The following is a 15,983-nucleotide window of genomic DNA, read 5'->3' on the forward strand; positions in this document are numbered from 1 at the left end:
TCAGTGCCTCGGCTCTCGTTCATTTCTATGGCTGCGATTGTCTGCTTTCAACTGTTTGTGGATTTTCAAAAGTCCGCCTTTCCACCCCCCTGTCGTTCTGCCTTTTTCTACTGTAGGTCGTTCTGGACCGACAGATGGGGGCGAGCCCTGGGTCAGAGCGGACGGACATGGCTCCGCGGTCATTGGAGGTAACAGGCCCGCGAAGGGCACCCTCGGAGGTGCTGTCGCTGTCAGCGGGATCCCCACGGGAGAACCGCGCCACGGAGGCCTCAGAGGCAGGCCACACCCCTGTGACGTGTGGTGCACAGGTGGCCCCCGTGCGGCACGGCTGCCAGGGCCCTAAAACTGCCGTGTTATGCGAAACAAGAGCTCCTACAAAAGGGGTTAGGCTCCAAAAATCAAAAACACAAAGTATCATATTTTTATAATTCAGTGAAATATCTTGATTAAAGCAATTTTCACCCCAAAAAAAAAAATACAAGAGTTTTCTCTGGGAAATCAAGCTTTTAAATGCTTTTGTGTTTTATAAATCGAAATTAATACATTTCAGTTTTAGGGTACATAAAGGTATTTTTTCTTCTCTCATTTATGGTTTTTGCTTCCCCCAAGTTCTCTGCCTGTTACATACCTGTTTTCTTAATTCAGGAAATGAAATTTCGTATTTCATTTTGCTCAGACGACCCAGCAGAAGCCTGGGCCAGCGCCCACCGAGGTCCGAATGGAACTCAGCGCTGCCCACAGGCCACCTCTGAAGCTTGAGGCGCCTGGGCCTTGCACGTGGGCTCCGGGTGCCCTTGACCTTGGCCACGGGGCTCTGTGCGCACGCGCAGCCCTCGGCCTCTGCCCCGTGCACCGTTGCTTGGTGACGGCCGTTCTGGGCGGAGAGATTCCAAACCGCCTTGCTGTCCTGCGGGGATACTGTGGCGACTGGAGTTGGCTGCTCTAGAGGCTACTGTTGGCTGGGCGCGGAGAAAACAGGCGTGAGAAGTGCGGAGGAGGTTCTGAAGCCCGTGGCTTGGCCATGAAGAAGTTTTTTGGCTCTGGGCTTCAGAAGGTCAGGTCCCGCTTGGGTTTCCGAAGGAGACCCCAGAGCGATGGTGGTGGCTGGCAGCCTGAGGCTGGAGGTGGGGTCACCTCGGAGTCCGGGTACTGCAACCAAGGCAGAGATCGCATAGAAATCTACAGAGCTGCCGCCACGGGCAACGTATCAGAAGTGCAGAGGCTGCTCTCGCTCCATCCAGAGAGACTGAACGACAGAGACCTGCAGAAGAGGTGAGCGGGCCTGGGGGGCCGCTGGGCACGGGCCGGAGGCGGCGGGGGCCTGGGAGAGGGGCCCACCTGCCGGCTCCCCCGGGAGGAGCGCAGCCTGGGCGGGGCCCTTACCTGGGGGCCAGGGCCCAGGCCCACGTGGTGAGCACCAGGACAAACTCTCAAGGTCCCGTCACTCATAATTCCCCTTATAAAGCACTTTACTGACAATGTTAAACCAATTTAACTAAATATCAGTAATAGAAATGAAAACAAGTATATGCAGCATTTTACTTTTGATGTGCACAGTTTTAGACCACATTGTTAAACACTATAGAAAAGTCCGTAATGAGAAAACTGATTCCCATAATAGAGCGACTTGTGGGCTAAAAGTTCTTCAGCTAAAACCCAGTATCCGTTTTACATCAGTGTCCACCCATGTATGTATGGTGTTTATTGAGGGGCCTTAGAAGGGAAGCTTCCAGTGGAAGATGGCTGTGGCCTTGTCTAGGAAGACTCGTTTTCTCACCGTGTGTGCTCTTCCTCTAGTTATCAGTTTTCCATAAGCCAACTAAACTCTCAGGGTTTTAAAAGTTTTGGGTTGCACATGGTGTCTCTTTGATTGTAGTGATAAAATTAAGAATCATTTTGTATAGTAGACAAAGGTTTGCCCTTCTAGGTGTCAACGGGTGCTCTATTGCCACAATTTCTTTACTAAGAGCTGAAAAGAGAGATAAATGATTGGAATATAGCAGAAAATGCCCAAACACCCTAATATATGCAGGATGTTAGAGCTTCATAGTGATGACATTTCGCGTTAGTAGAAAATATGAATTACTCATGAATGATGGAGAAATACCTGTTCAGTATTTGGAGAAAATTTGTTAGATTTTCATATCACAAAAATAAGTTCCAGATGTACTGTAGATTAAAAATTATAAATGTACAAAATGAGGAAAGTACCAGAAGAAAACAGAAATGCCTATTTATACAATTTTTTATGTTGGCGAAGACTTCAAAAAACCAAGAGTTCAGAAGGTTGGTTGAGCAATATAAGAAATCAATAGTCTCTGTATATCCGAAAATAATACTAACAAAATAAAAGAAAAGGTACTTGCAAATTATGTACAGCATACACATATCAGGGAAAAGTGTATCTTTGTTTTATAGAGAAGTGTCTGAAATCAAGAGAAAAAAGCGCTCGAATTTTGAATTGGACCAAGTTCTTTCTGTGTATCTATAAGTGACCAATATTTATGTCCCAGGTTAAAAAAAAAGGAATTAAAGTTGAAAGAGAAATGAAAACTTCTTTTCCATCCTCAAAGGTTGAGAAGATGAGGAGCCATGGTACTTGTACTTCTGCTTCAAATTTAAGTTGCTTCAGACTTTTCAAAGTTTGGTGACTTTTCATTTTGGTGATAAGTACCACATTTAAAAATGTATATTCCCTTTACTCATCAATTCCAAGTGCTAAAATATCTTTATGAAATAATTATATAAATCACATACAATTTGCTTTTCTCAGCACTGCTTACAATATCAATGTATTGTGAAAAACTCACATCAACGGATTTCGTAAATAAATTGCAGTGCATCTGTAGGATGGAATTACCTGAGACCGCTGAAGGTGGTATGGATAATACATACATGTTTACATGCAAAGATGTACTTTGGTAGATTGGAAAAGGAGAAAGAATTCCTTTGATTATACACACACACAGACTACGATGTTATTTTAGCCAAAAATATGTGCAAACTTGAATACTGAGTATTTCTACAGTGACATTTTCTTTTTTAAAAAGTCTGATCTCTACACTGAACATATACAGAAATTCTAGTAACAGTTTATTATTAATAAAGTAGTCCCAGGTAATATTTCATTATTCCCAGGAATATGAATCTTGTACAGATTAAAACAATTTCTCACTTCTATTTTCAATTTTTTTTTTTAAAGATTGGTATTTTCTGGCAACTTTTAGCCTCTTCAGAAGTAAAGGCAGTCTTTTTATCTGTGCCTGTAGAAGTTCATGTATCTATATTTCTGTACACACTTATTTTTTTATTATATAGAGCTTCATTACCTATAACATTAAGTGATTTTTGATTCATCATTTTGGTTCTGTCTTTATGGAAATCAAAAATAGCACATATAAGTGATTATTACTATTGCAGAAGTACTGCTTTACTATAAACATTTTGTTTAAAAACATTGAACTCTCCAGGTGTAGTTATCCCTTCTTTCAATCCATTTATTCATCAAATATACACTGAATAACTGTTACGGAGCAGACACAGTCTACTCAGGACTCTCAGAATCTATCTCTCAGGCCCTCTTCATCCTTAAAAACTTTATGTTGCCCAGTAGGAACGAAATGAAAAATTGTAAATGGAAGTAATAGTACCTAATCTCCATTGAAGCTTTTCCTCCCTCATTTCAAATAAAAGGATTTCTACAGTTAGGACATTGTGAACAGTAACCAAACTTGCTGTTTACCTAGTGTACAATAGTATTAAATACGAGTATCGATCACTGGAAATCATCCGATTTTCATGTAATCTATGACTCAAAACAGACAATGAAAGGAGCCATCCTTAGTCACTTGAATGCTGAGTCTCCTTTGGCTTCAAGTTTCTTGAAAATCAAAACAAGAATTACTTTGTGATTTTAGTCCTCTTTCCCCATGATGCTCTTAAGAATGAACATTTATTTAGACGCCAATTTATGACGAGAACTGTGGAAGGTCTGGTGTGTTTCCATTATTTCACTTCACGTCAGGGTGGTAAGATGCCGGTTCTTGTAAATACCAGTAAGAAATTATTTAAATGCTGCCAACTATACTTTCAAGGCATTCTGAATTATACATTGCCTTCCAGAGTCAGAGGTATTAAAATATGAGAAAAGAAGCATCTTAGAACCACTGAAATACAGTGTTCTTTCTTAATCCTTAAAACATAGCTGGAAAGTAGGTGGAATGATATCATTTTACTTAATTGAAATGTTGTCTTGTAAAGTAGTAGTGATGGTAATGATTCTGATAATATTACCAGTTATTGAGCTGTGTGTTTTGTGCTAGGAACCTAAGTAAACACTTTACATAGATTCCCATGTGAGCCCACAACAGTGTTAACTACTGTTTTTATCCCCACTTTGTTGATGAGGAAATGGAGGCACACAAAGGCTAAGGGACAGCTAATAAGTGGTCGAGTTAAATTAGGATCAAACCGAGTTGAGCTGATTCCCCAGGGCATGCTCTCTGTAGTCACATAGGCTGCTCTGTCCTTAGTGTGGCGAGTAACCAGAGCTCGTGAATATTGTACTTTGTGCAGAAGAAAACTCCATGTTGGTTCTGAAGGCATTGGAGTGGCGCGTCATGTTTACAATTGCGTGCAGAGCTGCATGTTTGAGACAGTGCCCTGTAATGTCCTAAATGTCCTCTCACCCTCATAGGACTGCTCTCCATTTGGCCTGCACCTTTGGCCATTCGGAAGTGGTGACTCTTCTAGCAGAGAAAAAATGCCAGATGAATTTCGGTGACAACAAAAACAAGACAGCTCTAATAAAGGTATGTGGTAGCCAGCTCTGTCAACAGGAGATGGATTTTATTTTAGTATTTAGAATAAAAATGAATTTATCTCAATTAACTATAACTAATTGTGGAAACTTGTGGAATGCTTACTTTGAATTCCCATAATTTACCGTTTATTTAATGACGTAATCCTGACAGGCCGTGGAGAGCCAGGAAGAGGAGTGTGCAACAATCCTACTACAACATGGTGCGGATCCACTTATGAAGGACTATCGTGGCAACACGGCTCTCCACTACGCGGCCATGGGGCAAAACACCGCGATAGTTGAACAGCTGCTGCAACATCAGGCAGATATGGAAGCAACCAATGAGGTATAGATCCACAGACTGTACTTACACAATATTTGTTATACGTGTGTTTCAGTCACAAGCATTTTATTTCTAGTCGACATATACTGCATGCTGTACATCGCTCCCTGTCGCCATAGAAACAAGTCCAAAGCCAAGTCAGGAAGGGGAAATGAGGTGGCCACAGAAAGGGCCCAGCTCTGTCCTGTAACCGTCCTGTTACTGCGTGGGAGTGGGTGGCAGGCTCAGAGCCCACCAAGGACTGACGACCCGGGGGGAGGGAAGTATGTGGGGGTGGCTGCTGCAGGGCAGGGCCTAGGAGATGGGTGAGCCTGGGTCCAGCCAGGGAGCTGGGGGGTGCAGGTAGGGAGGGGAAGCAGCAGGACACAGGCCCTGAGCACCCCAGGCCTCGGGGATTCTGAAGATCAGGGCAGGAGGGCCAGCACGTTTGGACATCCAGCAAGGGCATCGGCCTGTGCTCCTAGCCACTCTGCCAGTCACGGCCCCCCTTGGGGTCTCCACCTCGGAGTGGGGCTCCTGCTCAGGCTGGCGGAGGTGCTGGGCGGGTTTTAGGTGTACAGATGGAGCAGGTGATGGGGACGCGTTCACCCCTTTTTGTTCCTGGACGTACATCACCGCTCGCCACTGCAACCCCAGCAGGAATGCCCTTGGTTGACAGAGGAAGGGTCAATTTTACACCTTTGGAAGCTCAAGCGTTCCCTGAATGCAAACAGTTGGAACTTAATTTTCTAAAATTTTACTTTACGTGATGATACCTCTAAAGTAGCAGTAGAGGGCACAGCTCTCTTTTATGCATTTATGATAAATTACGTGTGAAAACAACACTTATTACAGGCAACACTTCCTTTTTTAAGTGTTTTTTCACGTCCGAGTTGTTTTCCAATTAATGCAAAACAATGCAGGAAAGCAAAATTTGCCTTTGAAATCGGCTTTACCTTAAAACTCAAACAAACAAAAGCATTTTACAATATCATAGAAATCTTCCCGCTGTTGACAAATTGCTATTTGTAAACAAATGATTTATATAAAGCTATTTAGTACTCATTGGCCAAAGCCTAAGAGGGAAAAAGGAAAGGGAAAGGAAATAACTATCAGAAATATGCAGGGCAATTTGGAAATTTGGCTATTGAAGGGAAATAACAAGAAGAGGTTTTTCAAAACCTCATGGACACAGACAGCAGTTCAATATTTGCCAGAGGGTAAAGGGGGGAGGGGTGATAGATGAGGAAAAAGGGGTCAAACATATGGTGGTGGAAGGAGAACTGACTCTGGTGGTGAGCACACAATGCGATATACAGATGCTGTATCATAGAAATGACACTTGCAACCAACGTGATTTTACTAATCAATGTCACCCCAATAAGTTTAATTAATAAAAAGAGGTTTTTTTTAGTTTTGTTTTCCTCCAGTTTATATGCTTAGTCAAGGTCCTCTTCAGTTTTGGGGGATAATAATCCTTAGTGTGGGAGAGAGAGTTAGTGAGTTTTAAATTCCCCTGAGACCACATCTGGGAAGGCTCCGAATCCACCAGATTGCAGTGAACAGGCGGCAATTAAGTGGGAAAGGAGGGAAGGACAGACAATTAAGTGACATGTCATCTGTTCTGGCAGAAAGAGCCACCTAGGGAAGAGTCTAAACTCTGCTGTGAAATGTAGACTGTCCCATGAGAAGTAAGGGGTTTAGCAATAATGAAATCAAGTTGCATTTTAATTGTTAATCCCGTTTCCACTCCTACCCAGGAAATTAAGTGTGGTTTTCATAAGTGACATGTCTCTTCCACTTTTATTTGGCCTAATCCTCAATGTCAGAGGAAATTGGTGACATAGGCGAGAGAAGAGGAGACTGAAGTGATCGTCTACTGGACTAGTTCTCGGCTAGAATTATGCTGGCGAATCACAGTCACCCTAGGAACTTTAAAAACATTCACAACCATTTACAAGCTAGGCTCTTCCTGAAGGTTTTGACTATGGAAAGCTAATAAGGCCTGGACATGTGTTGTTTAGAAATATTTCCCTGAGATTCTGATACAACTCTTGGTTAAGAACTACTAGTGCAATATATCAATTCGCAGATCTCAAATACTTAAGAAATCTCTAGAAGAGGTGGAGTTTGAGAGGTGATTCTCCTTCAGCTCTCTCCTTCCCAACACTCTTTGCCTGACTTTTGAACTGTCTGTACCTCTGGGCTCGAGAAGTGGAAGGAAATATCATTGGCAGTATCTACTGGCTTAAAGAAGAACACCTTTTTCCTTTCAGCCATCAGTCATTCACTGGTGCTCAGAGAATCTTTAGAAACTTGCTGATGGGTGGTCTCCTAATGCATAGAATCGGGCCCTTTAAGAGTTTTGCATGTTTGTTTGTGCTCAGGTTGTTAGATCAACAAATGCTTACTGCACGCGGGGTTTTCCTGCAGTAATAGGAAATTGTGAACCTGCTTTTTTTGCCTGTTGTTCTGTAAATCTCCAGTTTTCTTTTCTTTGTTTTTAATTAAATTTATTAGGATGACAATGGTTATTGTATTTAAATAGGTTTCAAGTGTACATTTCTATAATGCGTCATCTATATGTCATAGTATGTGCTCACCACCCAGAGTCAGTTCTGCCTTCACCGTATATTTGACCCCCCTTACCTCTTCTACTATCCACCGTCCCCCCTTATGTTCTGGTAACCACTGAACTGTTGTCTGTGTCTATGAGTTTTTCTTTCCTTGTCTTGTTCGTCTGTTGCTTTCAGTTTCATATCCCTCATATGAGTGAAGTCGTATGGTCCTTGACTTTTTCTGTCCGATTTGTGTTGCATAGCATAATAATGTCATGATCCATCCATGTTGTCCCAAATGGCAGCATTTCATTTTTTTCTATGGCAGAGTAGTATGCCATTGTGTATGCATACCAGATCTTTTTTATCCAGTCATCTATTGAAGGACAGTTTTGTTGTTTCCATTTCTGGGCCACCGTAAATGATGCTGCAATGATCGAAGGTGTGTGATAAACTCTCTCAGTATGTCTGTGAAATTCATAGAGCCGTGGCATAATCACGATGGTAGGTTTAAACATGAAATCCCGTGAAGTTAGTAGCAATACAGATGGGAAGTGTCAATAATTTAGTGTCAGCAGTCCTATAATATAATTATCCATTGGGTTAACAATCTGAAAAATGAATACAAATAGATTATGGTTTGAATAAGAATGGGAAAAATTCTTGAAGTGGGTGTAATGAGTCTAAATGACAGTTTTATTGCATGTTGGGGCCCAGTTTTTTAATGAAGCATATGATACTAAAAAACAGAAAGATTTTACATACAAATATTCACATTATACACAAACGTTTGGAAACAGCAGATAAAACATCCCAAGTGGGCCACGGACTAATTATGGCTCCTCGATATGTTTCGTTTGCCTCCATATGTTGAGTCAACATCGAAAGTTTTGGAGACTCATGAAGAAATAAGGATGTCAAGCTTCTCTGAAAGAATCAAGCCTGGTCCCCTTGAGCCCTGACTACAGATGGGTGTCCTGTGGCGAGGCTGCGCCTCTTATATGAGACATGTGTTCCCTAGTGTGCTACTGTCCCCACCTGGCTTCTTCACTTACTTGGGTCACCTTCTTTGCCTCCGTAAGCACTGGAGTGTGCGATTCCTGTTTTATAGAATATTTTGATAAACGCTTCAAGATTTTCAAGACAGTCTATATTGATTTATTATACGTATTCTATATTAATCTCCTTAGAATGAGAGTGAGTTTTTCAAGCTAGAATTCCTAAGTTTTTCTTTTTAAAAAACAAAAACCTAAAAACTTCCTTTTTCATTATATGTCCTATAAATAATCATACCCATTGAAATGTCTTTAAGTCTTATGAGGTCAATGATGGTTATAGTTGTAGATGTTATGCATATTCCAGGCAGTATTCTATCATCCTCCTCAACGTGGTTCCTTAAAAATGCAAGTGATTTAGTTGCTTTCATGATGCTAAAAATCATCCATATAGATCAGCATTAAAACGTGAACTGATAAGCCATGATATTTTATTTCGGAGTTACATTTTGCCTGAGCTATAAAATAATTTTAAGTAGCAATTAAAATAGAAACAGAATAAAAAACAGATTTTTTCAGAAAGTAGATAGGCATTGGGGTCCCAAGGTTATCATTGTAACTGAGAATAAAATTTCACATTGAGCTTACCAACAGCTAAGATAAAAACCCATCATCTTATAATGGGAGAAAACCCATGGACCATTTAGTGATAAGCAATCAAAGGTCATTTGAAGCCTAACTCTTTTTAATTTAGAGTCCACTTCCTTAGTGACCCTTTTGGAGTAGGAGAGCCTGAAGTTGACATCTGGGATCCTGAGAATATGGATAGAAGAGAAGCAAGCAAGTTTGTATAAACTGCAGAAAACCTTCACTTCTGTTGGAAAGCTCTCCAAACTGTATCCCTGAAATTCTATGATACTTCAAATGTTAATGTTTGCCACAGAAAAGTATTGTCAAATCGGGATTAAGCAACCTGAAACACTTCTTTAGTAATAACCATATAAAGCACAGTTTTATAATACTTCTCAAACACAGGTGATCTTTCTGGAATCTTCCTACTGGGGCACAGTAATTAATTTCTGCTAAAGTACATATTCTTTGGAATATAATGTAACAAACACTACCCCAGAAATAATTATTTAGGTTATCAATTCAATGAAACGACTTAAAGCATTTACATCTATGTTTTCGAGCTTGGAGATACAGGGATGAAGAATAGCCCCTGCCCTCAGAAAGCTCTGGGTTCAGGTGGGGAACGATAAAATAACTGCAGTATAGTGCGATAGAGATTGTGATGGGAGCAAAGTTCTTGGCACCAGGACTGTCAGTGTTTCAAGGGAGTTCTGGAGAATGAGGTGGAAGTCCATCTGTTGGAGAGGAAGGAGGAGGATATTTTAAAGGGAAGGAGCAGCAGACGACAACACAGAGGGCTACTTTTTATTTACTTTCTCTAGTGTATGTTCAAGTTTAGAGGATCTTTTATGAGTTTTCAAATTCAATTTAGAACTACGTAGTTTTTTAAGCTATAAATTGTTTTCTCTGTTTTACAGTTTGGTTTTACACCACTTTTATTTGCTGTGAATGAGAACTGCCCGAAAATGGTGGAATATTTACTCGAGAGACATGCAAACATACATGCAGTTGATAAGTGGAAAAGGTACTTGTTTGTTTGTTTTTTAACTTAGAACTGTTTTAGAGCGGTAACAGTTACTCAAGTCAGAAAGATTAAATTAAGAAGAAGAGGATTAACCTATAATTACAAAGTGAAAAATATCAGCACATCGTTAGTTAGGTAGAATAGCAATTATTCTGACTGGTGAACAAGAAGAACCGTATCCTGCAGGATTCATATTCATTTATGATATCGACTGATGTCATTTGTCATTGCAGTTTTTGGTCACATGGTATTATATTAGCTAAAGGGTTTTCACGGTAATTTTACTAATTTTGTATAGTATGGACTCTAACTTAGTTTATGATACAATATTGGGTTTAGTCTCTCTGACAGTTTTTTTAACCTCTACTGTGTATTCAGGTTTCCTTAAAAGATGCACGTTAAACGTAAATAGGAGTTGATTTTGTTGTTTGGATGACTCTGCTTTAAATTGTTTTCCTGAAGGAATACTGATGTTATAGGGTGTTCCCTAAATGACTGTGAATTATTACTACCAGATATTCCTCAGTTTTTATTCTTTTTTCATTTCTAGTCTATTTTGATGTTTTTTTTAATCATTTTTAATTGGTATGGGTAGAAGGGAGAAAGACAACATTAACTGAATAAACTTCTTCTTTAATGAAACAAGTCATGGATGGGTGATTAAAGAAGAGATGGGCTTTCAGTGCACTCAGGACTGGGTTCAATGTTCAGCTTTCCTATGTGTCACGTGTGTGACCATGGGAACATTACTGTCATCACCAAACATGTTTCCCGATGTGGAAACGAGGGAAATAATATCTCCTTCAAGTATGGTCGTGTGTCATGACCTGGCATGTGATTCAGTGCCCAGCACATGCTTATGAGCACCGTTAACTCAACGATGACAATGTTTACTAGAATTAGTACTAATATTATTGTTTTGAGCCTGCCAAGTAGCTTTAACTTACTTGACTTCTAGCTGACTTTGGATGCACCATATATAAGACTAAGGACGAAACGGGAAATTCTTCATTGAAATCTTCACCTATTTCAGATAAGTGACCTCAGCAGAGTTACTTGTCTATTAGAGACCTTTAAATTAGCACCTTATGGTAATACCCAGTGGGGCAAGAGGCTTTTTTTGTTTTGTTTTTATGTCCCTTCATTTTAGCCTTGGACATAATTTACAAAGATGAACACTTAAGCATGTAAATGGTCGATTGTATACAGATAAGCACTGTATTGAACTTGGTAAAGTCTCTCAATGTTGCTGTTTATGTAACTGAAAGTTCCTAAGGGTGAAGTTGTCTCTTCGTTATTTCAGAACAGCCCTCATGCTTGCTGCAAGGAATAAGTCCTCAAATACAGTCCAGCTTCTGCTTCAGGCAGGTGCAGATGTCTTTGCTCGAGATGACACTGGGCGCACCGCGGAAGAATATGCTTTCTCTAAGGGTTTGAAGGAGTAAGTGTGTACATTGAAATGCTAGTTATCACCAAACTGGGCTTCCAAACACTTGAACTGTTACTTCTTAGGGAACAGGTGAGACGTCCTAACTGGGGTCAGGCAGGAGGGGAATGGCAGTGAGTTAGTAGACATCCTCAGCCAGAAACCAAGCAAACGATCAGACGTGTAAGACGTAGCAAAGGGACAGATTCCTTATCCCAGAACTTTGAAGACCTTTATCTTTAGGGATCCCCACATTCTCCGTTTCATTCCAAGCATAACCCCTGTGTGTCAGGTACCAATAATGTCTCTTCTCTGACTTTTCCTACTAGTTATTTGGGTGTGTAAAATGTACAGTTTAGCAGGAAATTCTGTATTTTCTGGAGGCTATTGGCTATGCTCCCCCCTTGAATTTTTCAAGAAGCCAGAGTGTTCCCTAAGTCCAAGGGGGACCATCCTCTTTCACAAGTCAGATGGAGAGGGAAGGAAGGTCATTCTGGTCATTCATTGGTTTCCATCGATTGTGTTGCTGCATGGTTGCTATAGAAACGGATCCCGTCGTCATGACTCCCTGTGCTCCCAGGTTCCCTTGCTGATCCCGAGTCCTCTGTGTCCATGGTTTTCCACATTTGGACTTCGAAGTGGCGATATTTTTAACTTGACATGCAGATGCTCGCTTACATCCTTAGCCCCTATTCCAGAGCACCAGCTCCCTGTCCCGGGAGTCTGGACTTCTAGCTTTAGCCACACACAGCCTTCCCCAACACTGAAAAACTATGTGGGGCCCACATCTTAGCCCAAACCTCATAATGACTTACCCTTTTGAGTGTCTTGTTGTGTCTTCTGCCGGCACATGTTAGTTGGAACTTTCTGAGCTGTCAGAGAGGTGCCAGTAATGCTGCAGGAAAAGATCAGACTTTCCTTTCTCCTGTTACCAGATCTGTACCCCAAGGCCACTTGCTATCCCATGGAGTATCTTTCCTTAGGTCCTGGAAGGTCCCATACGCCTTTCCCAGAGTAGTAGACACTAACTTGCCTGTGATTCCTTAGTTAAGATGAGGCTCAGTGATCTGTTTTCCAAAATAATGAAAATCTGGCCAGTGACTTGACTCTCCCTCAGGTTTCAGAGTATTTAAAGTTTTGCCTGACACGGAAGCCAGTAAACAGAAAGCTCTGGATCTAAAGGAGGTTACTTGGTGTTAGAATAGCTGCACCCCTTCCACGCCTCATGAGTGTGCATGTGTTCTATCTTCCACGTCAACTGGGGATGCCTAGGAAGGTTAGAAAGATCTGAGAGGTCAGAGTTTCAGGAGGTAGACATGAGACGGAAGTAGTCCAAGCCAGGTCTTGACTTCTGTGACTTTTCTGCCACTGGTGTGATTAGCTACGATAATAGGGGCAGTTATGTTATCTACCTTATTGAGGTAACATATTTCTAAACGCATTTAATTACAAATTACATAATAGCTGAGATGTACTGAATTACAAACCACAAAGAGAGTAGCTGATAACCAAAATTAAAAACATTTTCTGTAAACTGCAACATTTGAATGTTAAATAGAACCTATGAAAAGCACACATTAGGTTTATTTGGAATTCCAAAATAATTTCAAAAACTAAAGCTCAAAAAAAGTTATTCCGTTGCCTTACAATTTTGCTGTATTACCTATTTGATCCTCTGACAACCTATAAAATAAGGCAGTGAGATGCTTGGTTTGTAGAGGAAAGCTCTGATTCTAACAGCGGTGACTTCCCCGAAAACGGATCTTGTGGGCTATAGAACTAGGATTTCTGAGTTCTCAACACTTGCCCCTGCTAATTCTAATTCACTGACTGAACTATACTGCCCTCAACATGACTGGTTCACCTTGTTTTTTTGTCTTCTTTAATCACATGCTTAAGAAAAATTTTGTACAACTTACTATGGTTTTTTTTTAACTTAAATTTATAGGGGTGACAATGGTTAGTAAAATTACATAGGTTTCAAATGTACAATTCTTTAATATATTGTCTATATATCACATTGTGTGTTGACCACCCAGAGTCAGTTCTCCTTCTGTCACCATATGTTTGACCCCCTTTACCCTTTTCTACTATCCCCTCTTCCACTTACTGTCTGACAACTACTGAACTGTTGTCTGTGTCTATAAGTTTTTGTTTCTTTATTTGTTTGTCTTTAGAACTTACAAAATTGAAGCGTATGGGATAATTCAAGTTTTTATATTAGTTCAGATATTACCTGAAATACTCTAAGAATTCCATGTTTTGATAAATGTTTTCCTGTCAGTATTAAGACAGTAATATTCTCACCTCTTTTATACATAGCAACGTCCAACTAATTTCTGGTTATAAAAAAGGATGGAGATGTGAAACGTCTTCTGACAGTAACAGTCGAGGTAAGACTCTTAATAGTGAAGTATTCTTTGTGGTCCTACCAGACATACAGTAAGACTAAGAAAGTTTTGCTATTGAAAGAGCTGTTAAAAAATGTGTATATTGCATGTATATTTTTTCTTTGTTAGTTAATGTCTTTCTTAATAGTCTAGTATTCAGAATTATTATAAAAGTTAATTGTAGGTAATTTAAAATCTGAGAGAGTATTGTGTGAAAAGAAACTCATTTATCTAGTCATGACCCCTACAATCCCATATGATATTTGTGTAAATAAGAAAAATGATTTTTAAGTTAGTATGTTGTATGTTGCTTCTATAATCACCTTATAAGTTGGACAATAAGTTGGACTTGTAAAAATGGATATTTGTTTAAATTTTACAGCAAATGGATTACACGTAGTGAATGAATTCTTGTTATTACATTGTGGTTTGTCTCACCATAATGTAACTAAAACTAAGAACTCAACAATACCTTCGTAGTCCCATAAACAAATGGCAAACAATAAGAACTACAAAACTTAGCCAGTGTGAAGGAATCGCAGTGAGACTGTTTTTTTTAAAAATTTATTTATTGGGGTGACAATTGTTAATGAAATTACATAATTTCAGGTGTACAATTCTGTATTACATCATCTATAAATCCCAGTATGTGTTCACCACCCAGAGTCAGTTCTCCTTCCATCACCATATATTTGATACCCCTTACCCTCATCTCCCTCCCCCCACCCCCTTTACCCTCTGGTAACCACTAAACTATTGTCTGTGACTGTGAATTTTTGTTTCTCATTTGTTTGTCTTGTTCTTTTGTTGTTTTTGGTTTATATACCACATATCAGTGAAATCATAGGGTTCTCTGCTTTTTCTGTCTGACTTATTTCGCTTAGCATTATACTCTCAAGATCCATTCATGTTGTCACAAATGTTCCTATATCATCTTTCCTTAAGGCCGAATAGTATTCCATTGTGTTTATATACCACAACTTCTTTATCCATTCATCTATCGAAGGACATTTTGGTTGTTTCCATGTCTTGGCCACCATAAACAAAGCTGCAATGAACATTGGAGCACACGTGTCTTTATGTATAACTGATTTCAAATTCTTTGGGTAGTTACCCAGGAGAGGGATTGCTGGGTCATATGGTAATTCTATTTGTAATTTTTTGAGGAACCTCCACACTGCCTTCCATAGCGGCTGCACCAGTCTGCATTCCCACCAACAGTGTAAGATGGTTCCTTTTTCTCCACAGCCTCTCCAACACTTGTTGCTATTTGTCTTGTTGATGAAAGCCATTCTGACTGGGGTGAGGTGATATCTCATTGTGGTTTTTATTTGCATTTCTCTGATGATTGGTGATGTGGAGCATTTTTTCATATGTCTATTTGCCATTTGTAAGTCCTCTTTGGAGAAATGTCTCTTCAGGTCCTCTGCCCATTTTTCAATTGGGTTGTTTGTTTTTTTGTTGTTGAGTTTCATGAGTTCCTTGTATATTTTGGATGTTAGACCCTTATCGGAGGAACCATTTGCAAAAATCTTCTCCCATTCAGTCGGTTGCCTCTTTATTTGTCGATGGTTTCTTTTGCTGTGCAGAAACTTTTAAGTTTCATATAGTCCCATTTGTTTATTTTAGCTTTTACGTCCATTGCCTTTGGAGTCAAATTCATAAAATGTTCTTTGAACCCAAGGTCCATAAGTTTAGTACCTATGTTTTCTTCAATGCAGTTTATTGTGTCAGGTCTTATGCTTAAGTCTTTGATCCATTTTGAATTAATTTTGGTACATGGTGACAGATAACAGTCCAGTTCATTCTTTTGCACGTGGCTATCCAATTCTCC

At 40.0% G+C, this 15,983-nt stretch overlaps 1 protein-coding gene across 1 annotated transcript in view; it reads left to right on the forward strand.

The window, feature by feature from the left end:
- Positions 1–676: 676 nt before the first annotated feature.
- The window catches only part of LOC308495662 (uncharacterized protein), a 35,336-nt gene continuing 20,029 nt past the window's right edge, over positions 677–15,983 (forward strand). Inside the window, exons 1-6 of the mRNA XM_081080635.1 lie at positions 677–1,272; positions 4,697–4,811; positions 4,974–5,147; positions 10,227–10,333; positions 11,637–11,774; positions 14,082–14,152. Coding sequence (XP_080936761.1) covers positions 1,022–1,272; positions 4,697–4,811; positions 4,974–5,147; positions 10,227–10,333; positions 11,637–11,774; positions 14,082–14,152 — 856 coding nt within the window. The 5' untranslated portion in view covers positions 677–1,021. The remainder of the gene's footprint in view (positions 1,273–4,696; positions 4,812–4,973; positions 5,148–10,226; positions 10,334–11,636; positions 11,775–14,081; positions 14,153–15,983) is intronic.

Source organism: Rhinolophus hipposideros (genome assembly GCF_964194185.1).
Source record: "Rhinolophus hipposideros genome assembly, contig: HAP1_SCAFFOLD_134, whole genome shotgun sequence".
Classification (NCBI taxonomy): Eukaryota; Metazoa; Chordata; class Mammalia; order Chiroptera; family Rhinolophidae; genus Rhinolophus; species Rhinolophus hipposideros.